The sequence below is a fragment of the Mandrillus leucophaeus genome, unplaced genomic scaffold (genome assembly GCF_000951045.1).
Source record: "Mandrillus leucophaeus isolate KB7577 unplaced genomic scaffold, Mleu.le_1.0 Scaffold1554, whole genome shotgun sequence".
NCBI classification, from domain to species: Eukaryota; Metazoa; Chordata; class Mammalia; order Primates; family Cercopithecidae; genus Mandrillus; species Mandrillus leucophaeus.
In genome coordinates, this window is record NW_012101537.1 from 62335 (window position 1) to 89426 (window position 27092).

The 27092-nt window shown below is 42.2% G+C and overlaps 1 protein-coding gene across 1 annotated transcript in view; it reads left to right on the forward strand.

The window, feature by feature from the left end:
• Positions 1 to 10187: 10187 nt before the first annotated feature.
• Positions 10188 to 27092, forward strand: part of LOC105536148 (HLA class II histocompatibility antigen, DR beta 3 chain-like) — a 56016-nt gene continuing 39111 nt past the window's right edge. The window contains exons 1-3 of the mRNA XM_011975423.1: positions 10188 to 10192; positions 10708 to 10814; positions 25816 to 26085. Of these exons, the coding sequence (XP_011830813.1) occupies positions 10188 to 10192; positions 10708 to 10814; positions 25816 to 26085 (382 nt within the window). The remainder of the gene's footprint in view (positions 10193 to 10707; positions 10815 to 25815; positions 26086 to 27092) is intronic.

The window sequence follows — 27092 nt, forward strand, 5'->3', positions numbered from 1 at the left end:
CCGGCACTCCCCAGTGAGATGAACCCAGTACCTCAGTTGAAAATGCAGAAATCACCGGTCTTTTGTGTCACTCGAGCTGGGAGTTGGAGACTGGAGCTGTTCCTATTCGGCCATCTTGCTCCGCTCCCCCCACTTCAGGTCTTGAAGTAAAGTTTACACAGCTCTCATCAAATGTAACTGCAAGTGCTTTTCCTTTTTTCAAATATGTTTGAAGTTTGTATAAAGTTAGTGTTGCTTGTTCCTTAAATATTTTAAAATAGTCACTGAATCTAGATGAACCTGGGGTTTTGTCTTGGGAAAGCTTCACAGAATGCGCTTACTTTCTCTATGAGATGTGGAATTCTTCCTATTTTATGTTCTTTGTCATCTTCAGTACATTGTACATTCTTAATAATTTATTCATTACATGCATAGTACATTGTATATTTGAATATTTTATTTATTACATGCATATTTATTTTTCTAAAGTTGTTCATAATATTTAGTATTATTTCATGCTGATAAATCTGTAGGACTATAACAAAAGGTATGAAATTTGTGTCACTAGAGTCTTAGAGGGAGATGACAAAGGGTGATGCCCAAAGAGTGTCTGAAGGAAGATTGACTATTTTCCAAGTTTGGACAAAGACTTAAATGTAAAAATTCAAGAATCTGTGCAAACCCAAATGAAGATAAATCCAAAGAAATTTAGACCAAAAAAAAAAAATCTCGAAAGCAACAAGAGAGAAATGACACCTCATGCACAGGAGAAAATAAATTAAATGACAGTGGATGGCTCATTAGAAATCATGCAGACCAGACAGGAGTGGCACAAGATATTTTATTGTCTGAAAGGAATGTTAACCTAGAATGTATATCCAGTAAAAATATTATTATGAAGTGTTCTATCATGGCATTCTTATTTTATTCCTTTTTTTTTTTTTTTTTTTAGATGGAGTCTTCCTCTGTCACCCAGGCTGGAGGGCAGTGGTGTGATCACAGCTCACTGCAGCCTCTGCCTCCCAGGCTCATGTGATCCTTACACCTCAGCCTCCTGAGTAGCTGAGATTACAGACACACACCACCACACCTGGCTAATTTTTGTATTTCTGGCAGAGACAGGGTTTTGCCATGTTGCCCAGGCTGGTCTCAAATCCCTGAGCTCATGGGATTCGCCTGCCTTGGCCTTCCAAAGTGAGCCACCACGCCTGGCCATGACATACTTAGAGGAAGGAGAATCAAGAGAATTTCATGCTAGCAGACTTACATTAAAACAAGGGCTAAAGGAAGTGCTTGAACCGGAATAGAAATGATAATGGAAGAAATCTTGGACAATCGGGAAAAAAGCAAACAATAAGTGAGTAAAAGTATGGTTAGATACAACAGACTTCTTCCAATTTGTAAATTAATTTGATGGTTGAGGCAAAAATTACAATATTGACAGATGTGGTTTTTGATGCAAGTAGAGAAAATAAAAAATACACATTACACATGCAGAAGTGGAAAGGGACATAAAGGAGGGAAAGTTTCTATACTTTAGTCAAATTGGTAAAATGTCAGCACCAGTAGACTATGATAAGTTATGTTAATAGATAGATAAATCACAGAAACTCTACAATGAGATCCACCAAAAAATGATTGATTTAAAATTGGAATTCTAAAACTTGCTTAAGGAACACATTGGAAAATAGGAAAAGAAACCAGAGAAGAAAAAACCAAAGGAAACAAAAAAGAAAACAGAAAGCAGATGGCATCATAAGAGCTCACATATTAATAATTGCATTACATGTAAAGGGTGTAGAAAGACAAATGTCAGACTGAAAAATAATGACCCATCGCCATGCTCCCTATAAGAAACTTTCTGCAAATACTACATGCCCATCTCCCCTTGGCTTCCCTGTGACTGAGGTGGCAAAAGGCTGATGTGTCAACACTGCCCTGAGCGTGCACACAATCAGCCAGTCCAGTCTGTGACAGCACTGGGGCTTTGCCCCAACTCCACTCTGAGGTCAGAGTGTGTATATGGGACCCAGTGAGGCCAAGGGAGAGGCCAGAAAGTGGGAGCAGACACCCCCAAGCCTGCAGGGACAGGGGGACCTTCTCAGCCTTGAGGGCGTGGAGTGTAGAGAGGCCTGGATCCTGCTGCCTGCAGGGAGGGTCGGGAGGGCGGGGCTTCCAACCCATTCCGTGGAGCCTGCAGGTAGCGCCTGTCACACCTTCTGGCAGCCTGGGGTGCACAGCTCCCCTCGCTGTGCCCAGGCCGGCATGTGGGCAAGGGTGATGTCTCTGCAAGTTATTCTCCTAGCACTCAGGGTGCCCGGGGCTCCCTCTCACCCGGATGGGGTGGGGGAGGCACCTTGGGGAACAGATCACAGCCCAGGCCTGGCTGTCAGGAGCATCAGGCTCAGTGGCCACCCGCGGGGACAAAACCCTGGACAGCCTCAGGCAGAGCCTCTTCCTGAGGCGTGGGAACTGGGCACCCTCGGCAGGGTGGGACAGAGGCCTTGCTGCTGCCTGGGTCCTCAAAGTGAGGCCACTCCCACATCCCACCCCAGGCCACTGAAGGGTGGCCCTAGCCCCATGCCCTCCCCACAACACAGGAACGCAAGAGTGGTGAAGGCTCTGGGCCTGGGGGCAGTCCTGCCAGCTGCTCAAGGGTCCCCACAGTGTAGTCAGCTGCCTCAGTAGTAGAGGACCACATGCTCGCAAACGAGATGTTCCCGATAGTTATGCTCTTGCAAACAAAGCATGACGTTTCTTCTCTGCAAACAGAAAGAACAAAAGAGTCAGCCGCAAACAGCAGACTCTGGGAACTGGTTAATGTTTAAGCATCTTGAGAACTCAGAACGTTAGGGAAAGGTCAGAAAAACAACTCATGACATAAAATCAACTCGTGTCTTGTGACTGTGGTAAAATTCCACAAGCGTGTATAAAATAAAGCAGAGCATGCTGCTCGGGGCAGCCGCCATGTTTGTCTTGTTCTGTGTTGTCTTGTGTGTTCATTCCTTTGTTTAGGAAACACGTGAACCCCAACATCTGGTGCAGCGAGCAGGGTCCGTGGCTCCAAGAGAGCAAGGAACCGGAGGGGGAACACCCCGGGCAGGCACAGGGAGACCGTGGGCAGGTAAGTAAATAAGAAGGGGGACCCACGGGAAAGTTATGGGGAATTCCACCTCTCTGGCCTCAGAATATTTGCGGTTGCTTCAGGGACTGTTAATGTCCATAGGAGTAAAAGTAAAAGAAAGGACTTTGAAGCGATTGTTTGCCCATGTTGAACAGCATTGTTACTGGTTTCAGTATCAGACTAAAGTGCAGCTGAATCGGAGAGAATGGTTACAGGTAGTAAAAGCTTTGCGTAGAGCTCACCAGTTAGGGGATACTATACCTTTAAATTTGTGGACTTTGTGTAGCTCCATTACTCAGGCATTAGAGCTACTTAAAACTGACTCAGAGCGTGGTGATACTGCAAAGGGAGGTGAGTCACCTGAAGGTTTAGAGAAAAATGATTTTGGAGAGGAACATATTCATGCCCCAGTTGCTGAGAATAAAGAGTTGGAGGAGGAACTGATGCCTCCTTCATCTGAAGGAAATTCTGACATGCAGAGAGTTTTAGATATGTTACAACAACTGTTAAAATCACAAGGTGCCACTGCTCCTGTTTCTCCTATCCCTTCGCCACAAGCCTTCCCTGTTACTTTTCCCTCTGCTCCACAGGAGGAAGACTTCCCCTTACCGCCACCTCCTGTCTCTTTGCCTGTGTCAGGTCAAGTTTTCTCTGTGTCTTTTCCTCCTGTGGGAGAAAAGAAGGAATCAAAGGTAAAAGATAACTTTGAAAAATTAGATTTGTTTCCGATAACATGAGCAGCTTTTGGCCCCAATGCTCAGTTCCCAAACGGTGGTCATAATGTGACTTTTACAGCACTACAATTTAAATTTTTAAAAGAAATGAAAGCTGCAATTTCAAATTACGGGCCTCAGTCACTGTTTGTTCTTGGCCTTCTCGATTCCTTCTCTTCAGAACATACGATGATTCCTATTGACTGGGAAACTTTGGGACAGGCTGTCCTTGATTGTTCGCAATGGCTTCAATTAAAAAGTTGGTGGTGGGAGGAAGGAAGAGTACAAGCTAGAAAAAATGCTACCCAAAATCCCCCAGGACCTACTGAAGAGCAGCTTACGGGTTCAGGACAATAGGCCACTCTTAATGCTCAGGCAGGCCTAGATGATATTGCTCTCACTCAGATTAAAGCCTTGTTTATAAAAGCATGGACTAAGGTTGAAATAGTGGGTAAAACTTCTTTATCTTTTGTAAAGATCCTACAAGGAGCCACTGAGCCGTATCCAGATTTTGTAGCCTGTCTTCAAGATGCTGTATTAAAGACTGTAGGTTCAGGCCCTGCTGCTAAAATTCTTTTGGATACTCTGGCTTTTGAGAGTGCTAATCCCAAGTGCCAAAAACTGCTGCGTCCTCTAAAAGCTAGTGGAGCTGATTTAGCTAAATACATTCTGGCTTGTGCAGGTGTTGGAGGAGCTATTTACAATGCTCAATTGTTTGCTGGGGCACTTTCTAAGGCTTTAAAAGGCAATTCTAAACAAGGTATATGCTATCAATGTGGGAAACCCGGTCATTTTAAAAAGGAATGCCGGAAAAAACTAGGCTTTTCTGCTTCAAAAAAAAAAGGTTACCTTCTGAGGTATGCAAACGCTGTGGGAAAGGTCGACATTGGACAAATGAGTGCCGTTCAAAAACTGATAAGAGTGGAAATTTATTGTCACCTCTCTCGGGAAACGGGAGTCGGGGCCCGCAGACTTGGGGCCCCAACAATTACAATGCAGGCCTACCACAATACCCAGTGAGCAATGGCTTACAACATCAGGGATTGACTTCGAGTCCTCCTTAAGGGTATCACACTTTACCCCAGTTTCTCAGCTTTATGCTACAACTAAGCAGATCGCTGCTGCTGACTTAGCTATTACTCAGCCTTATACTCTGTCTCCTAATGAAGGAATATATAAGTTAACTACTGGAGTGTGTGGTCCTTTGCCAAAGGGACATCTAGGACTTTTGTTAGGTCGAAGCAGCAGCGCTATGCGGGGGTTAATGGTGGTTCCAGAAATCATTGATCCTGATTTTACTGATGAAATTCTTATTATGGTACAAGTCTCACAATTTATGCGCCTAAAGACAGGGGAACGTATTGCACAATTGCTTCTATTGCCCTTTTTTCCTTTTCTATCTAGAGATGTGTCTCGTCAAGGAGGTTTTGGTAGTACTGGGAAAACTGTTTTCTGGGAAACCTTAGTTTCTGATCAAAAACCTCTATGTTCCTTGCAAATTAATGGAATACTTTTTGAAGGATTAGTTGACACAGGAGCAGATGTATCCATTATCTGTTTGGCTCAGTGGCCTACTCATTGGAAAAAGAAACAAGTCTTGGTTACTTTATCCGGCCTAGGTACTGCTTCTGTAGTTTGCCAAAGTGTTGAGCCCCTTAGTCGTGTGGGACCTGAAGGACAACAAGGAAAAGTAGTGTTTTATATTGTTCCCATTAATATTAACCTTTGGGGCCGTGATCTTTTACAACAGTTTGGTGCCTTTTTAAGCATTCCTCACATTTCTCCAGCTGCCAAAAATATGATGTTCAAGATGGGCTACAATCCTTTAAACTCATAGCCACTGTCCACAAGCCTCAAGCTTTACAATTAAAGTGGAAAACTACAACTCCTGTTTGGGTGGAACAGTGGTCATTATCTAAAGAAAAACTTAAGGCTTTAAAGAATTTAGTTAAGGAATAATTGACCGAGGGACATATTGAACCAAGTACTTCTGCATGGAATACCCCTGTGTTTGTCTTGTCAAAAAAAAAAAAGGAAAATGGCACCTATTAACTAATCTTAGAGCTGTAAATTCTTGTATTCAACCTATGGGGACTTTATCCCCTGTAACAAAAGAGGAATTGTCATTTGTAAAAAATAAAATTAGTGAAGCTCACCTTGATTATATTGCACCCAATCTTCCACTTTCGTTGTGTCGTTTTCGTACTCCCCATTCGCCAACGGCCGTTTTACACCAAGATAATAATATTCTGGAGTGGCTGTTTTTGGCTAATAAAGCCATTTAAAAAATTCACCCATATATTGATAAATTGGCTAAATTAATTATTAAAGGACGACATCGAGCTCATCAGTTGCTTGGTGCTGACCCTATAAAAATTATTACCCAATTATCTAATCAATACATTAAATCTCCGTTGGAAATTCATAAGGGTTGACAAGTGGCTTGCGCTGAGTATACTGGTTCTTTTTCTCAGCATTATCCTAGTAATAAATTATTTGCTTTTCTGCAACAATATTCTTTACTGCCATATAATCCTATCTCTTACACTCCAGTTAAAAGTCCCACCTTTTTTACTAATGCTTCAAGCAATGGAAAGGCTGGATACTGGACTTCAGGCAATTCAAAAATTTCTCACTATCCATTTGAATCAGTACAACAAGGAGAACTTTTTGCCATTCTTATGGTTCTACAAGACTGGCCTCAAACCCCTTGTAATATAGTTAGTGATTCCCAATATGCTGTATATGTAACTAAATATATTTCTTAGATTTCTTTACCATTATTTCCTCAAACTCCTTTACAAAAATTATTTTCTTTATTATTTGTAACTCTTACTTCCCGCACTGCCCCCCTTTTTATCACTCATATTCATTCTCATTCAGCTTTGCCAGGACCTTTATCTTTTGGCAATAGTCAAATTGATTATTTATTTATTGGCAGTGTCCAACGGGCTCAGGATGAGCACCAACTACATCATACTAATAGTTTAGGATTACAACGACAATTTTCTATAACACGCCGTCAAGCCCGAGCTATTGTCAGAGCCTGCCCATCTTGTGCTCCTATTATTGCACCTTTTTTAAGTCCAGGTATTAATCCTTGAGGCACTCAACAAAATCACATTTGGCAAATGGATGTAACTATGTTCCTTCCTTTGGTCATTTAAAATATGTTCATCATACTATTGATACGTGGTCACATTTCCAGTGGGCTACGCCATTACCTTCTAAAAAGGCTGACTCTTTTATTACTCATTTACTTACTTGCTTTGCAGTTATGGGAGTCCCTGCTAAATTAAAAACTGATAATGCCCCTGCTTATTGCTCTCGCAAATTGGCTGCCTTCCTCTCTTCATACCATATTCATCATTCCACTGGTATTCCATTTAACAGTCAAGGTCAAGCAATTATTGAAAGAGCCAATACTACCTTAAAATTACAACTTTTAAAACAAAAAGGGGGAGATGGGCGAGATTCCCCAAAACATCAAATTCTGAAAGCCCTATTTACTTTAAATTTTCTTAACCATTGGCGCCAATTACTGCAATCCGCAGCAGTAAAACATTTTCAACAGCTTTTAGAAAAGTCACAAAAAAGTAATCTGTGGGTGTATTATCCTTCATTACAAGGACAATATTTAAAAGGAAAAGTTTTCCAATGGGGCCGAGGCTATGCTCTTGTCCGTACAGGTGCCAGAGACGAGTGGTTTCCATCTCGACAGTTAAAACAGTGCCATGGCAAAGAGGAGCCAATCTGAAGAGTTCCTGAAGGCATTTCAAGAGCTAAATCTGAGTGCTCGGAGAACATTCACCTTCGGAACTCGACCTGCAGAGCCTCCAACATGGGAACAGCTGAAAAAGCTCACTCAGGATGCTGACGGGGTTGTTCAACAAGCTGGGCAGCAAAAAACCCCACTGACTTTATTTTTGGCTATGCTGGCTGTAGTGAATTGCCAGTCGGAGAATGGTTGAAATCGTCATGACAGCAGTGCTAGGACTTGTGGCAATTGCCTCCACCACTGCTGTTGCTGGATTAGCTTTACATCAGAGTATCCAAAATGCAGAATTTGTACAACAATGGCATGAACAGTCTCATTTGTTGTGGCAACAACAACGAAACATAGATGCGCATCTGACTGAACGAGTGGATAATTTGGAACAAGTAGTTTCTTGGATAGGTGATCAATTGACAGTGTTGAACACTCGAGCTTTGTTAAAATGTGACTGGAATACTACTCAATTTTGTATTACTCCTGTTCCTTTTAATAGCACTATACATAACTGGACTGAGATAAAAAAATCTTTTAATTGGCCATAACAATCTTTCCCTGGAAATACAGGACTTAACGCAAAATATTTCTGAAACATTTTGCAATCAGTTACCATTGTTAACCGGAGCAGATTTAATGACTGGTATTGCACAAAGCTTGATGTCTTTAAACCCTATGAACTCTGTAAAAACTTTACTGACTTCTGTTTCTAGTAACGTATTGATTGTTGTTCTTGCCTTTGTCATTTTCACAGTCTGCTGGAGACGGTGTCAGAGATCAAACACCAAATCCCAGCGAGCCCAACATGTGATAATGGTTTTAAAAGAAATTCAAACCTGTAAATAAGAAGGGGGAGATGTAGAGGACCACATGCTTGCAAACGAGATGTTCCCGATAGTTATGCTCTTGCAAACAAAGCATGACGTTTCTTCTCTGCAAACAGAAAGAACAAAAGAGTCAGCCGCAAACAGCAGACTCTGGGAACTGGTTAATGTTTAAGCATCTTGAGAACTCAGAACGTTAGGGAAAGGTCAGAAAAACAACTCATGACATAAAAACAACTCGTGTCTTGTGACTGTGGTAAAATTCCACAAGCGTGTATAAAATAAAGCAGAGCATGCTGCTCGGGGCAGCCGCCATGTTTGTCTTGTCCTGTGTTGTCTTGTGTATTCATTCCTTTGTTTAGGAAACACGTGGACCCTAACATCAGTGATGCAAGGCACAGGGGACATGGGGCACAAGGATCCCACCACAGCCACTGCTCCTACAGTGGCTTCTGCTGCCACCACTTGCAACTTCCCTCTGCAGCTGGCCACTCTGGACAGCTCGCCACTGCCAGCATCACCACCCTTTTATCCTGAAAGACTAATGTGAACCTTAGCTGGCTTTCCTAGATTACTACCATCACAATTAGTTTCTTTTTTGCACAATTTGTATCTTTTTTTTCTTCTTCTCTTTCTTTTCTCCTTCTTTCTAAAGGAGTATGATCTAGTGGCTGAGTCTGAGGGGTGTATAATTTGGTTCACTCTATAGTGTACCATTTACTAGTGTATCTTTGCAAAAGTTGTTTTATCTCCATCATTTTAGTCTCTCCACCTGGAAGCATGAAAAGAGTGTTTATTTTACTGAGCTGATGTGAGAATTAAATAAAAATATGAAGTAGAGAAAGCTTTTAGTACAATTCTGAGTACAAAGTAAAATGCTCATTTTTATTGCAGCACGGTGAGAATCCTGCTTCTGGAAACACTAAGGCACATAAGGAAGGAGCGTCTATCAGAACTGTGGCACAGTGTGAATTATGCAGAGCTTCATACGTATAATTGTACTTTGAAGTCCATTCTGAATCTTAGATGTCACATTTATATTAATATAAAGCATAATAATTATCTAAATGTAGAATTATATGTTTAAAATTACAAGATTACATCAACTGATATAATTCATAGATTTTCCCTAGGGTTCTCTTTCCTGAACATTCTGTAACATATTAGTTAGCAAAGTCTTCTTATGTCTTCCCTTATGATAAAACAAAAGAAGTGTAATAGTAAAGGGCCATAGCCTCAATCAAATGAGGAAATTGTAATGGGAATCAGGAATGAGAGATTGAACACTCTTCATATAAAATATTAATTATTTTAAAACACAGTTGCTTTGTCAACAGCTGACTTTGAGAGTCTTCCATCGATCTCTCAGTCCCCTGAATACTTTGATTGCACAGTTGACCTTATCACGTTGTTAGGGTAAGTGCTATACAAAGGCACCTTCAGACCCTCCATTGCATGTAGGTGGCCCCTGCAAACCCCTTGTCTGTGTGTGTTCTGGAGGTGCCACTAAACTTGGGGCCACCATCAGGAGACACACTTGAAAAAAAACCTTTTTACTCAAATTAAATTATTAACAAACTTTCCATTTCCTTTAACTTATTAAAGACATCCCTACCTGGGAATAGGAAACAGATTACATTCTCCAGTCAACAGCTGTCATTCTGTCATATCATCAGGTACCCAGGGGCTGTTGCTACTTGAGGCGTTCACAGAAACACAGCATTTTCCAGTATTGAAAGACCTGAAAGATCGCAGTGCATTCATATCAATGGTGAGACATGAAGTAATTTTCCCAACTCTACGACATTAAGATATGGTGCAGTGAGGACCAGATGAAAAGTGTCCTGATTTTCAACCAAGTTCCCTCCATCTCATTTACTCCTAAACACAGTCACTGCTGCAAACACTTCTATTGTCAAGTGGGAAATGAATGCTCTTACAAGGCTCCAACCTGTGAACACTTCACTGACCAGCACAGAGCTGGCTCACAATAAGGACCCAATTAAAGTGTTTTAAATGCTACTGGGTCAAACCTTCCAAGTACTAAATTAAAGCAATCATTTAAAGAAGGAAATCGTTTCAGAAGAGGACCTTCATACAGCATCTCTGAGCAACAACTGATGATGATACTGAACTCAGATGCTGATTGGTTCTCCAACACAAGATCACCCAAGTCAGGAGCAAAGAAATTAGTAACTTACTCCCTGTGTTTGGGATGTGAGTAGAGGGAGGTCATAGTTCCCCGTGAATGTGAGACTTGCCATCCACCCTGGCACCTGGTCCTGTCCTGTTCTCCAGCACAGTGTGTCTGAGGCTCCCTGGAGGCTCCTGCATGGCACCTCTGACAGTGACACTGATGGTGCTGAGCCCTCGCCTGGCTTTGGCTGGGGACACCCGACCTAAGTGCACATTGTGGGTGCTGAGCTACTATAAGGTGCGTAAAGTAGGGAGCTAAATTTGTCACTGTGCCCAGGCTATGTCCCTTAAGTATTTGTGATGTTTTCAACAGGAATTGCCCATCTGTATTACATGGATTCCAAATTATTTCCTCCACAAAAGGAGCTTGACTAGTTGCCCTCTCCATGAGACTGTGCAATGGGCCTTTGTACAGGCCATTTCTTCTCAAATCTCCACCAATAAAACCTTTGCATCACATGTCCTCAGAGTCTTTAGAGGATTTAGAAATAAGGATGATAAAATACATTCCCCATACAGCACTTCCCTTTACTATGTTGACTTATGTCAGACAAAAGGAGGTTTTTTCTGAAAATTTTGTGGGAGTCAACGGAATTCAAAGGGTCTCTCCTAGACGACCCTGGGTTATGTCCTCCACAGGAACTTTGGTGTTGGCCCCTCTTCCTCATATGTGAGGATAGACCCAGTGGCCTCCCCATTACCTCCTTTCTTTTCTTTCTGAACTCCAATGTTTATAAAGCCTGTATCCCTGTAGCGTATGTAGGCCTTTTGACAAAAGTCATACTTAGTGCTCTTTCTTTCTTATGGAGAAAAATCCCTGGAGCTGAAGCCGAGATCTTTAGTACTTGGCGTCACCCTACAGACAAAGAATATCTATGGGATGTTCTTTGGTGCCTGAAGAACTTAAGGCATCCTCTGAAAACCTGGCCCAGGTTAGTGTTTATTATGAATCTTTCTTAACCTTTCTATACTGGCTTCTCCTACATCTCCTACATGCCTCTAACTAGACTCCATAATAAGAGATTCAATGAATGTAGGATAAATTATATTAAATTCTGTTTTGTAAGTCAAAAATAGTCAAATATCAGAAATTTGCTAAGGTTCAAAGTATATACTCTGAGTGGAGTTACCGAGACAATGTGGACATTGTTCACACCTCATAGGGCTGAAAGTCAATGAGCAAGTCTTGGAAACACATTGTCTTACTTGGGTCTTGTCCTAAACTTTATAGGTTCACCCATCATGCCCTCAGCTTTCATTAATTAGCCATGTCTGCTTACCTCTTCCTCCAGTTTCTCTCTATTTTTTCCCAGCTATGTTGTCATTATTTTCTGAAATCCTTAAAGCTTACAAAGACCCAGAGCACTATGAGGTTCATCACAAGAGATAATTTCTTCTTTTTTTGAGACAGGGCCTGGCTCTGTCACCCAGGCTGTAGTGCAGTAGTGCGATAGAGGCTCACTGCAACCTCTGCCGCCAAAGCTCAAGTGATCCTCCCTCCTCAGCCTCCAGAGTAGCTGGGACTACAGGCAGGCAACCATACCCAACTAATTATTGTAATTTTGGTAGAGACTGCGTTTTGCCATATTGCCCAGGCTAGTCTTAAACTCCTGGGCTCAAGTGATCCTCCTGCCTCCCAACATGCTAGCATTACAGATGTGAGCCACCATGCCCAGCCAGAAAGAGTTGAATCTTAACAAAAAAAATTTCTTTTTTCTTAAAATTACTGTTTCCTTGGCCGGGTGCAGTAGCTCATACCTGTAATCCCAGCACTTTCGGAGGCCGAGGTGGGCGGATCACGAGGCCAGGAGATCGAGACCATCCTGGCCAACATGGTGAAACCCGTCTTTACTAAAAATACAAAAACTAGCTGGGCGTAGTGGCGGGTGCCTGTAATCCCAGCTACTCAGGAGGCTGAGGCAAGAGAATCGCTTGAATCCCAGAGGCGGAAGTCGCAGTGAGCCCAGATCATGCCACTGCACTCCAGCCTGGCAACAAAGCTAGACTCCGTCCCAAAAATAAAAAAAAAAAAAGAAAAAAAAATAATTACTGTTTCCTTATGTCTGAATTCTTCTTCTAACTAGAAGGAGGAGAAAGAAGAAGTTTGCATGTATTTCCCACAGGGAAGAGAAGGGGTCTAGTGTGACCTCAAAATGAAAAAGTGCTGGAGCTTGAGCCCCTTCTTGCTTTCCAGGATCCCCACGGTGATCAGCTCCCAGAACTCTGGTTTATTCTATGAACCACAGTTATTTCTATCAGTAGCTACTGTATTCTGGACTCCTTTCTGGTTCAAGTCATTCTATTTGAGTAAGACAGAGTGGGCTGGTCCCTACACATGAAAGTTTACACAATCATAGAGGAGATAGACAATAATGCAATAATCATTTAACAATGAAGAAAATTTCAGAGAGTCATTGTGCACAGAAGAAAAGACATCAGGTTTGTGGAAAGAGAGAATTGGATTCACCCAACTTTGGTTCATATGCTTAGGCAGCTCTACCTGAGAAAGTGACATTCAGCTGAGACAACAAAATAAGTAGGCAGTCATGTGAAGATCTAAGGGTCGAATGTTCCAGGGAGACACAATGAGGGGAAAACCCTGGTGTCGGAATTTATGTGCAGGGACAGAAAGAAGGCTAGAGGGGCTGACATAGAGGAAGCAAGGAAATGGAGAGGCAGAAGATGAGGTAGGATGCAGAGAGGAAGCCAGGAACCTCATCATATTAGGCCCTGGTGTTCATAGTAAGAAATTTTAATTTTATTTAAACAGATATGGGAAGCTACTGGATGGTTACAAGGAGAGTCAATTTATATTCAATTTGTAAAACTAATTCTAGCTACTTTGTGGGGGGTTGGATTGCTGGGGTTCACAGGTGGTCAGGAAGCCTATTTAGGAGCACAGCAGGGAATCCTCAGGGAAAACAGGCTCATGGCTTCCTGGTGTGCATTAGTGGTAAAGACAGTGAAAAACACGAAGTGGACAGACTCGGCATGCGTTTTGCTCAGCTCGTTAATGGATTACTGTAAAGGGGATAGAACAATCAAGCTTATTCCTAAGGATTTTGTCTTGACAAATAAGTGGATAGTGGTGGTGTTTATTGAGATAGGGAAAATTGTGGGAGGAAATTATTTGAAGGGAGTGGTTGGAAATGATTTATTAACATTTATGTGGAACAATCAAAAGGTCAATGGAATTTAAGAGATGGTGAGTCCAGGGCTGGAGGTATTTATGCTGACGACATCAATACGTGTACTCTGTTAAATTCCGGGGAGTGGAAGAGATTACATAGAGTAATAGCATGTGTGTAGAAAAAAGAAGGCAGCACAGGCCAGCAAAGGGGACAGACGGGTAACCCCAGGGATGCTGGAGAAAAACCAAGAGAACATAATGTATGTAAGTCAAGGAAAATAGATCTTTTTCAAGAAGAGGGGAGAAGTCAGTGAGTATCACTAAGTGGGTGAAGTGAGAATGTGAGAGAGGAGCAAGTGCTGGGTTTGCTGGAGTTGATACTTGCAGTCAATGGAGTATCCAGGATGGAAAATGGATTGGACCATTTGAAGAGCAAGTAGAAGAAGTGAGGATGAGGTTAAGGTTGACTGTTTTGATTAGAGAGCTTCATGGAAGGACTGTGCTGTGGGTTCAGGGAGTCAGCTGGATCTAAAGGAAGGGCCTAAAGAGGCTGAAGAGAAGAAGGAGGACCTGTGAAGCAGAGATGCTTAGTCATTAGTGGCAAGGAAATACAAGAGAGTCCCTGTGTGCAGTGGTGACTGTTCATGCAAAATGTCACACGTCCAATATTTCATACAGCCCATATTTATTTGTGAGGTAGAATATATCAGTTATTACTCTAGGTCATGAGAATGGAGTTTGAATGAAATGAATCTGGTCTCCATCAGTATATGCCATGTAACATTTTGCAGTGACTGTGTACCAGGCCTATGATTTTCAGCATGCGATTTCAATAAGGATCCTGTTGTATCAGTGGTGTTTAAAAACATATACATCTCTGGAATCTAAAATTGAGAGGATATAAGTAAAACCCAATATCTCAAATGTAGTGCTAGAAATCAGATTGCAGTTTAAATCTGAGCATGCAGAAAGTCCCTTTCTCCTATGTCAGCAGATGCCTTTTGTGTGAGGTTCAGGTATATTGCTTTATTAGACATAAACCAGTGTTTCTGCCCTATGTTTTCAGAATGACAACTCTTTATGAAACTAATATAATAACAGAAAACAATCGCAAAATCATGATGAAGATACTAATTGCTTTAGAATCAAGGAATAGGAAAAATAATGTGAGCTGCAGTTAAAGGGATCATAAAAATTAAAATGGAAATATATTTGAGTGTTTATTATGTGGTCTGTGCTAAGAAGAGTCATTATTTAATTTTACACTTAAAAATAATCCTGTGAGGATGATGCTATTATTAAATGCATTTGACAGATTACAAAAAGGCTTATGGTTGGTAAAAATCGACCCAAGTAGAAGAGGTCATGTTTCCATTCAGATTTTCTGATTCTAGAGATTGAGTGTTTGTCCATCATTAGTGAGTAGTAACCAGTTTGTGTCTGAATTATTGAAAAAATTTCTGATATTCATATGTACTAGGTTGTTTCTTGAAGCGGGAGCAGAAATGCAAGGGCTGCTAGTTCCAATGTATAGGAGGAAATTTTGTTCATTTTGCATTTATCATTTTAAAAGTTCTATATGTCTATCATGGGCATATGTTGAAGAACACAAGGAAGTATTAAATCACTCCTTGTTCTGAGGGTTGACTAGGAAGATGACCTGGGGTTGCCAAATAAAATACAGATTCCTAGTTAAATCTGAATTTCAGATACACACCGTAATGTATTGGAAATCCAAATTTAAGTGAGCATCCTCTGGTTTTATTTGCTAAACCTTTCAACCCTAACTGGGACACATGAGCATGGATTACAGTGCTAATCATGCAAGCCACAGTGATAACGACTTCACACATGTTTATTTGTTAACTTTCTCTCTGTAAAGAAAGTGCTTAGATAATTTAAGAATAAAAAGACAGACATTTTTGATCCAGGGTGCACACCTCTCTGCATCATTTCTAAAGGGCAAAGGAAGCTTTGTGAAGGTTGTACTCAAAGTCTGGGGACCTGCCCATGTTTTGTAAACTGTCTGTATAAGAATGTCATTTTTTTGGTTTCTCCCTTTCTGAGGTGACTTGACTACAAAATTGAGAGTTCTACCTCTGGCCAAGGCTGGAAATTTGATGCCTGCCAGTATTGTTAGGAGTAGGAGACTGAAAAACATGAGTTAGTTGGGGCATTTAACTGGAATAAAAGAGCTGTGGTTGTGATTCACTACTACAGATAATTAGTGGACCAGTGGCACAGAAATTAAGAAAGAAGATATGAAAGATAAACGATATGATTCAGGGATTGATTGGTAAGGCAAGGAAATCAGTAAATCTTGGTTCTCAACAAGTTTATTTGCTGGAAACATAGCACTGTATTGGGACCAGAATTCTACAACACTTACATTTTATGTAGGACCAAGAGTTTCAATGGGTATTTTTCAAAGTAATTCTCAGTTGCTCCATAACTAAAAGTGGCTTGTTCATCACAGGTTTTTTCAGATGATTCACACCCATGGTTCTTGCCCAGTGATAGTTCACCACCCCTCCTCTCCCTCCCATCTCCCTTGGGGAACGTGTGGCAATGTTTGAAGGAATTTTTGGTGATCACAAGAGGGATTTCTTCTGATATTTAATGAGTAAAAGCCAGGAACACTGCTAGAGAACCTACAATGTTCACAACAGCCTCCATCACCAACAATGAATTATCTGGTCCAAAATGTCAATAGTGCTGAGGCTGAGAGCACTGGTTCACACTGTGCTCCTTCTGAAAATTCTAGACTTACATCTTTTATACACTCAGCACCCAATTCACTTCCTTATGGTTCATTTTTGCTTGTTTCATTATAAAAAACTAGACAGTTGCGTGCATTCAACCACTTTCTTATTGAATCCATTTAGTATAGAGAGCTGGAGGCTGGAGAATTGTGACCAAGTCAGCATTCCACTGAGGCTATATGATCAAACAGCAAACTGTTTATCATGAACACAGAATAGGGGCAAACTCTCCTCTGTGTCAGCCGCCAGAAGGTTTACCGAGGGCAATCACTCCCTGGCATGGGGCTCCTTGAGGTTATCTACTGGGACATCTAGAGCTTATTGTTCAAGGAATGCAGTCTTGCAAGGCTGCTCTGGAGCAAGCAGCAGACCGACAACCACCCCCTTCTCGCTATCTCTTTTCAATAAATACGAAGGGAGCTGAAAGGTCAGGTTCCTTGTTCACTAAGAGCAAGGTGCCCCCTGACTCCTTCTTCCAAACATATTCTTCTGTCTTTTGTCTTTATTCCCACATTCATCCTCCTTTGTGCAGTCCAACAGGGTCTGCGGCATAGTGGCATTCAAACAGTGACAGGGCAATGCCATAGTGGTTTCCAAGCACAGGGACACGAGGATGTGAACAAAGAAGGTCTGCTGGGGCAGAGGAACTGAAATTGACAAGACAAATGGGGACCCCGGGATGAGTCTGCTGGCAGGAGATATAAGGTCAGTGCCCTAAAGAGGTACTGGGAGCAGTGCTTTAAAGAAGTACTGGGAACAGGAAGTTTTCTCAATCAAGGTAACATGGGGCAGAATTTGTCTATTGAAGAAAAACATTATGTGCAGCTGCTTAAAGTTTTATTGAAACAATCTGGTGCTCAGGTTAGATCTCAGACATTAACTAAGATGCTGCAGGAGGTTATTACACATAACCCATGGTTCCCACAGACAGACACTCTTGATGTGGAAAATTGGGACAGAGCAGAAGGTTTAAAATGGGCTCCACAGAAATGTCTCAAAGTTGATCCTTCTGTTTTCTCCACTTGGAGTTTAGTCCGTACTGTCCTTCTGCCATTATCTCCTTCTTATTCTACTGGACAGGAGGAGTGATGTTCTGAGTCTAAAAATCTGAAAGAATCTGTTGTCCCACCCACAGCTCCACTTGAAAATAAAAAACAGGAGAGGGAGGATAAAAATTGGCCTATACCACCTCCTCCAATGGCAGAAACATCTGTACTGCTTCCTTCAGTAGCAGAAATAGAGACACCAATACAGAGAATTTTACACACTGCTGCCATAGCTGGAGAGCCCTTAGGACCTTACACTTTTCCTATTTCTGTAAGGCCTGATCCAAATAATCCATAGCAGCTTATTAATGAACACACCCCACTAGAGTTTAAGTTGTTGAAGGAATTAAAACGAGTGTGATAAACAATGGTGTACCGAACCCATTCACTTTAGGATTGCTAGAATCTGTATTTGAGCTATGCGCCTTCTACTCTTTGATTTAAAGCATTTGGCTCACTCTTGTTTGTCTCCTAGCGCATACCTGACATGGAATTTAAATTGACAAGAAATGTGTGCAGACCAGCCTAGACAGAATCGTGTGGCTGGACACAGAGACATTACACAGGACGTGCTGTTAGGTAATGGCCCTTATTCAGACCTGGAACATCAAACGACACTCCCAAACACCAGCAGTGTGCACAGGCTGTTAAATGCGACTGGGCCACAATTCCAGAAGAGGGAGTCCCAATACAATCCTTTTTACACATCATGCAAAGGTTGCAGGAACCTTATGCACAATTTCTTGCATGATTACAAGAGGCAATGAAGCATCAGATTCCTCACACCACTGCTGCAGAAATGCTAACCTTAACTATAGCTTTTGAGAATGCAAAAGCAGATTGTAAATGTGCATTGGCACCTGTGAGGTGTACAAAAAACTTAGGAAATCTTCTCAGAGCTTGTCAAGATGTGGGAACTGAGTTTCATCGCTCTACAATATTAGCTCAGGCAATGGCTAATTAGGCAGTTGACAAATCTGAAAGGAGCCAAGGGTCAAACCCTAAAATAGGAAAATATTATAATTATAGAAAAACTGGGTATTTTAAAAAGGAATGCCGCCAGATCTCAGGACAGAAAGGACCTTACAATGCAGTGCCTCACCCAGTGGAAAAAAGCACCAGGACTTTGTCCCCACTGTAACCAAGGAAATCACTGGGCTAATCAGTGCCGCTCAAAATTTCATCAAAACAGCACCCCCTGTCAGGAAACTAGAAGGGGGCCTGGACCCGAGCCCCTCAAACAATGAGGGCATTTCCAGTTCAGACCACAGTCCTACTTCAGGGATGGGTCTCAGGAGAAACATTGATTCCTGGTGTTCCTCACTCCAGGAACACCAGGAAGCACAGGATTCGATCTCCCCGCCAGAGAAAAAACTACATTCGTTGGAGGAGACAAACCTACCAAAGCTCCCACTGGCATTTGGGGACCTTTACCAGCAGAATACATGGGACTAATTTTAGGCAAAAGCCCCCTTAATTTGCAAGGCATCACTGTAGTCCCTGGAGTAGCTGACTCCGATTATGAAGCAGAAATTCAAGTAGTTTTAATGTCAAAAGATCTTTGGGTTTTTGAACTGAGAGAATATATTGCTCAAATGTTGCTTATTCCCTGCAAATTACACCCTTCTCCACGAAAGGAGAAATGAGGAAATAAAGGGTTTGGGAGCACAATTACATGGGAAATCTATCTATCCCAGCCCATAGCCTCTAATAGACCCACCTATGTAGTACAAATTAAAGGAAAGAAATTTTATGGGCTTATGGATAGAGAAGCCGATGTGTCAGTAATGTGCACTAAGGACTGGCCCCCAGTATGGTCTCTCAGACTAACCTCCACATCCCTACTGGAAGTAGGAACAGCTAAAAGTCTTCAACAGAGTGCTGAGATTTTACCTTGTCTTGGTCCGGATAGTCACGTCCTTTTCAGCCTTGTGTTGCAAATATAGCAATCAATGTATGGGATCGAGACTTATTTACAACGTGGAATGTGAGACTTACAAATGAAAAGTCTGATAACCCAGGATTTAAAATGTTGAAGGACATGGGATATCAGAGTGGGAAAGGTTTAGGGAAATTCCTACGAGGAAAACCTAACCCGATATAAATAACTGGAAAAACCAATAGAAAAGGACCAGGAAGTCAGGATTTCTGATGGGGGTCATTGATATTTCTCCTCCACCCTCTGCCTTATCATTAGAATGGCCAGTGACAAACCCATACGGGTGGATCAAAGGCTCCTATCTCAGGAGAAGCTGACACAACTTTAGCAACTAGTGTAAGAACAATTGGACACAGGACTATAGAGGATTCAGTTAACCCCTGGAATTCACCAGTGTTTGTTATTCCAAAAAAGTCTGGAAGATGGCAACTGCTGCATGATTGGAGAGCTGTTAATGCAAAAATTAAACCAATGAGTCCGTTACAGCAAGGTGTGCCAACTCCAGTGGTCATTGCTAGAGACTGGCCTCTTGCAGCAATATCTTAAGGATTGTTTCTTCACTATACCATTACATGAGAAGGATAAGTCTCGATACGCCTTCTCTGTGCCTTCTATTAATCAAAGAGAACCTGTTTCTTGCTTCAATGGAGAGTTTCACCCCAAGGCATGCTTAATAGTCCTACGCTACGTCAGCATTTTGTAGGACAGGCATTAAAGGAGCCTCGAAATATGTTTCCTACTGCTTACATCATTCATTTTATGGATGACATTCTTTTGGCTGCTCCTACAGATCAAGTCTTACATCAGTTATTCTGAGAAACAAAGCAGGCTTTAACTAAATGGAATCTCAAAATAGCTCCAGAAAAAGTACAAACAACTTGGCCATACCATTACTTAGACAATATTGTTACTGAAAGCAGTGTACGGCCTCAAACAGTAGTTCTCCATAAAGACAGGTCACAGCCTTTAAATGATTTTCAACAGTTGTTAGGGGATATTAATTGGCTGCACTGGATGCCAGGTATTGCCACTTATCAACTTACACATCTTTATCAAATCCTACAGGGAGATTCTTCATTAAATTCCCCGCGGCAACTGATCAAAGAGGCAGAAACTGAGTTACAGCTTGTAAAACAGATGTTTCAGCAACAACGTGCCTCCCGGCTACAGCCACAAAAACCTTTGCTTTCACTATCCCTCAGACAAAATTTTAAAAAGTCTATTCTTTCATTCTTCCTGTGATTACTCATCACGAGCCTATTGCATGTGGACAAACCTATTTTACTGATGGCTCTTCCCAAAGTCGTGCAGCTATTTATGGACCCAAGCATACTCAAACAATAATGACCTCTGGGGTTTCAGCTCAATGCTCAGAGTTGATTGCAGTCATTCACGTTTTATAGCTCACAGCTTCAGATCTTATCAACATTGGCTGTGATTCATCTTATGTTGTACATGTAGCCAGTCATATAGAAACTGCTATAATTAAAAGTACTCTAGAACCAGAACTACTTAATTCGTTCCTAAGACTTCAACAAACTATTCACTCTCATGCAGCTCCTTTTTGTATTTCTCATACTTGCTCTCACACACAACTACCTGGAGCACTATCTCTAGGTAATGATAGAGCAGATACATTGATTGGTTTGTGTTTCAGCAAGCTCAACCCTCTCTTGTATTACTGCATCAAAACACCTCTGCCCTTACTCATATGTTTTGCTTGTCTCACAGCCAAGGTAGGTCTATAATAGAAGCCTGTCCTGCTTGCCAGCATGTCTCTGGAGCCACACCTGTAGAAGGATGTAATCCACGAGGCTTGGCTCCAAATGAAATTTGGCAAATGGATATTACACACATAGCAGCCTTTGGTAAACTTCATGTGCCTATAGACACTTATTCACATATGCTACATGCTACATGTCAAACAGGTGAGACAGCTGGTCATGTGCGGCAACATTGTCTGTTGTCCTTTGCTCATATGGGGATATCTAAACAATTAAAAACTGACAATGGACCTGCTTATACTAGTCATGCTTTCCAAAATTTCCTACAGCTTTGGGCTATAACCCATAAAACAGGAATTCCTTATAATCCTAGAGGACAAAACACTAGAGAGTGGGCACATCAAACATTGCAACGCATATTGGAAAGACAAAAAGGAGGAGTAGGAGACAAGTTACCACTGCAATCAAAGTTACATTTAGCCTTATTTACTTGAAATTTTTTGACTGCTAGTATGGATGGTAAGACTGCAGCAGAAAGACATTGGCCACTGTTAGAGAAAAAGAGGAGAGGTTTTCCAAAAGTGTTATGGAAATCTCCAGAAAAAGCACAATGGAAAAGTCTGGTGGATTTACTGACATGGGGATGAGGGTATACTTGTGCTTTTACAGGAGATGGACAAACCGTGTAGGTGCCTTAAAGGTGCATGCGACCCTGGAACAGGAGACTGGAGGAGCCCAGGGCGGCCAGCGATGGGCCCGGTCCCTCCATTATGAGCCATGAGCCAGCTGATCCTGAGTGCGAAGACAGAGAGAAGGCTCATCAGAGTCACAACAACATCAACCCCCATAAACTGGGGGCAACTCAGGAAAACCATGCAGGAAGCTAAGAAACTACTGGAGCATCAGGACAGGCAAAAACCCCTGATTCCATGTTCTTGGCTATGATAACCATAATGTCTTTTGTGGTATGTTTTCCTTGTGCAGAGGCAAAAATATATTGGGCATATATTCCTAATCCCCCAGCAGTACGGCCTATACCCTGGAGTGACACTCCCCCTGAGATCTATCATGATCAGGGAGCGTCGACTCCAGGACCCCTAACTCCCCCTGACATAGAACAGTTAGACTCTCAGAACAATGTCATCAATTATACCGCTCTACTGGAAGGACCCCTTTGTGTATCGCCGCAAAGACGTCGTTCAGCCATAGCTGTCTTACAAACTCAAGCTCAAACATGGTTGAGTCACTATGGAAAAACCATGTACTTGTTAAATCTTGGTTCTATTAATGTAACTGGTGTGCTAACTGACCATTCCCAGGCCAGTCGCCCTAATTGTGCTGACCATAAGGAATGGATTCCCTTCAATAGTTCCTATCCCCCTCTGTGGACCCAGTGTCTTGGCCCACTGGCTAAAAAACAAACTATGTTAACTGGAGATATTGTGGATTGGGGACCTAAAGGTCAACTAGATGGAAAAGCTAATAATCAGCAATCACGGCACAAACTTCCCTGGCATTGGTGGCGAGCTCATAATCCTTCTTCTTTGTACCACACCAGGCTCCAATCCCATTCTGCTGCCCAGATTGCTTGGCATGGAGCAGGCTTTAGCCTGCCTCTTCCTCAGGGGCATTATTTAGGGAGGAAAGGACCAATCCAAGAGATGTTATGGAAGGCAGCACTCCCATTTATGAATGGCAGCATCTGGATTGGGATATTATCCAATAACAGCAATAGTAAGCAACACAGTTTTAATGTTACATTTGTAGGGAATATCACCACTCAATTTACGATTTGTGTTTTCACCTGTAAATCTTGCCAGTTATATCACTGCATTAATCATAGCACTTTGCAAACACATAATATCCCTACCTTGATAATTTTGGGTCGTGTCCCTTGACTATGGACTCCTGTTAGTCTGTCCAAGCCTTGGGCTGCCACACCTGCTTTGCATTATGTGAAACTTTTTCTAACTCGGCTTACTCATCATGCCCGTAGAGCCTTAGGCATGATAAGTTTTGCTCTTGTTTCCTTGGTCACACTAATAACTTCTGTTGTGATGTCCTCTGTAGCTTTGCACAGTTCTATTCAAACAGCTTATTACATGGAGAACTGGAAGTGTATGGTCGACCAGGCATGGCTACTTCAGAATAAAATTAACACTGAGTTACAGACTGAAGTGGTAATCTTGAAATCCATGGTTCTATGGTTAGGAGAACAAGTACAAAGCTTACAGTTGCAGCAGCAATTGCATTGTCATTTTAATGACACTCATATTTGTGTAACCAACTCAGAATGTAACCAAAGTGAGTATCCATGGGACCTTGTGAAAGTCCATTTGCAGGGAGCTTTCACATCTGACATCACCTTTGATATTGGTGAATTACAAAACAAAATTCTTGACTTAAATAAGCAAACTCAAGAATTTCAGCTTTCTTTATAAGCCTGGACTGAATTCCAGCAAGGCCTGGAGAGCCTCAATCCTTGGACCTACCTAAAACACTACCTTAACATCTCACATGTAATTCTGCGAATAATGTTGTTTTGTCTCTGTCTTCTGTTCATAGTCTGTAAAATTGAATGGACCACCAGTCAGAAAATGAGAGCTGCCCAACCTAGCCTTACATTCTTTCAATTAATACATAAACAGAAAGAGGGAAATGTAGAGAGCCGGAGGCTGGAGAATCATGACCAACTCAGCATTCCCCAGAGGCTATATGGTCAAACAGCAAACTGTTTACCATGAATACAGAATGTGAGCAAACTTGCTTCTGTGCCAGCCCAGAAGGTTTGCTGAGGGCAATCACTCCCTGGTGCCGGATTCCTTGAGGTTATGTACTGGGACATCTAGAGCCTATTGTTCGAGGAATGCAGTCTTGCAAACCTGCTCTGGATCAAGCAGCAGACTGACACACACCCTCTTCTCGCTATCTCTTTTCAGTAAATATGAAGGCAGCTCAAACCTCAGGGTCCTTGTTCACTAAGAGCAAGGTGCCCCCTGATCCCTTCTTCCAAATATACTCTTCTGTCTTTTGTCTTTATTCCCCTGTTCATCCTCCTTGGTTCAGTCCAACAGGGACCGTGGCAATTTAGTCAATGCAAGATCAATACCTTCATATTTATTTTTTGCCTTATGCAATATTTTTCAACATTTTCATGAGTTGTTGGTCATCACTATCTCTATTAACTTTCAACAGTTTGCCCTTGTAAGTCACAAACAGTGATGCTGCTGCAATTATTTTTCACTAACATGACTCAGATATCTGCAGTGATTTTACTTTTGATATTATTCACAATGTAAAATGCTCCTATTTATTCATTTCACTTTTACCCACAGGATTATTTTAAGTGAATTTTGTCATTTTCACACTTCAATAAAACATAAAGACAAAACATCAAACATACATGCAAAGTGTTTTACATATGTGTATATTTCCACACATATATGTATATGTTTATACGTATTGAAACTACAGAAGCACATGTCACCAGTGAGAGCTCTGAGACACCTTTGACCACTTACCCTCATCAGATGATATTTGACAAATGAGTTTTGGGAACAAATTTCTTTTAACTGAATTTCTGAGCTTTGTGGATTTAGAAATGCAAAGGAAGGTTTGTGAACATTTACAGGGATCACGGTTTTATTCTCCTTAAAACTCTTTGATACTTTCCCATTGTCTTTAGTATAAATCCAAAATCCTAACGCCATCCACGAGACTCTTAAATACCTGGCTTCTTGTGATTTCTCCAGGCTCATCTTTTACCCTCCTTTGCCTCAGCCTCTCTGCTTTAGTGAACTTTGTTCTAGTTTCTTGAAGAAGTTCATCAATTCAAGCTTTTGTCTATGGGATTTCCTAAACCTGAAATGTGTCTCCCCCGTTTTGTCCAAACACACACAGTCTCCACTCTGCCCCTGGCTCACACCTGCTTAACCTGTCAAGTCCCATCTGAACTGTCACTCTTCAGAGGGTCCTTCTCTGGCACCCTAATGTAATTGAGATCATCCTATTATTCTCTGTTCTAGAACTCCACACTTCTGATATTTCTCATTCCTGTCTAAGCTCTTGTGTGTTTGGTTTTTGGCCATCACTTTCACTGCTCTTCAATCTCCCCTAGCAGAGTGGAGAGGTCTGTTTTCCCTTGTTTGGATTCCTAGAGGCAGCGCAGGCAGGCACAAGGTCAGCACTAAGGAAGTGTTCACAGGATGAAGGCCATGGGTGCTATTTAAGGAGGGGTAAAGCGTGTGGGATGAGAGAAGGAGCAGAGTGTCTTTGGGGTGGAGGCTCCCAGGAGGAGGCGGCGCGGGCTGCAGTGCTGGGCAGATCCTCCTCCAGCTCCTGCTTGGAGGTCTCCAGAACAGGCTGGAGGCAGGGAGGGGATCCCAAAAGCCTTGGAATCAGTGGTAGTTTTCCCGCCTGGTGTCCCAAACCCCGTACGCCTTGGGAAGACAAAGGATGAGTCCCTGGGCTGTACGTGGTCAGGGTTGCAGGTGGGGCGGATCAAGGTTCCCAGGGCCTGCACCCCGCCCAGGGAGTCCTGGATGGGGCGTCGGTGTCAGTGTCTTCCTCGGAGGCCATCCCTGTGACTGGATCGTTCGTGTTCCCACAGCAGGTTTCTTGGAGCAGGCTAAGTGTGAGTGTCATATCTTCAATGGGACTGAGCCGGTGCAGTACCTGAACAGATACATCCATAAACGGGAAGAGAACCTGCGCTTCCACAGCGACCTGGGGGAGTTCCAGGCGGTGACACAACTGGGGCGACCTGTCGCGGAGAACTGGAACAGCCAGAAGGGCATCCTGGAGGAGAAGCCGGACAAGGTGGACACCTACTGCAGAAACAATTACGGGGTTTTTGAGAGCTTCACAGAGCAGCCAAGAGGTGAGAGCGGCAGGGGGCGGGGCCTGAGTCCCAGTGAGCTGGAAATCTGAGAGTATGTGTGTGTGTCTGTGTGTGTGTGTGTGTGTGTGTGTGAGAGAGAGAGAGAGACAGAGAGAGAACCATCTGTGACCCTAGAGTCCCCTCAATCCCAAGCAAGCAGTTCTGAGAGCACAGGTGTGTGTAGAATGTGGATTTGTCTGTGTCTATGTGGCCATTGTGGGAGGGGAGGCAGCAGTCGGCTTCTTCTTATCCTTGAAGGCCTCTGTGGGGAGGTGACATGGGAAGTGGGAGCAGGTGGCTGGACAGAGAGGAGACCTTGATTGTCCTGGATCCTTAGAGATGCAGGGAAGGGAAGTGTAAGGTGTATGTGGTTGGGGGTGAAGGTTTAGGGGAGGAGAGCTGAGGGGTATGGAAGGTTCGGGAGAATGTGAGGAGGCCAGTTCCAGACTGTCCCTGGCACACACCCTTCATGTAATCTCTGAAATAAAAGTACATGGTGTTTGTTTGCAAAAGCATTACATTAACTTCCAGGAGAACGGAGGAGACCTCTGAGGCAATTCTGAAGCTTATTTAGGTGTAAATTTCTTTTTTTGTTTGTTTTCTTAGTGTGTATATTTTTACATAGCTGAAATGATTGTGAAACTAACTTCTTGAATTAAAGTTTTAACACATTGTTATTATTTTATTATAATGCTAAAAGTTTTCCAGTAGTTACGTATTATTCTTTTATATGTAGGAGTTGTGACACAACTTACGTCACTTTCTCTTTTGTTGACCTTTATTATGACATTCTCCAAAAGCTGAAAATGTTTGTTTCTGGTTAATTTTTAATTTATATTTTTTGATTTGTAATTCTTTTAAATAATTTTAACCTATTTGTGTGCCGGTTATAATTACTGCTCTAAGAATTCCCTATTGTCCATAAAAATCCTAGAGGAAAACCTAGGTAGTACCATTCAGGACATAGGCATGGGCAAAGACTTCATGTCTAAAACACCAAAAGCAAC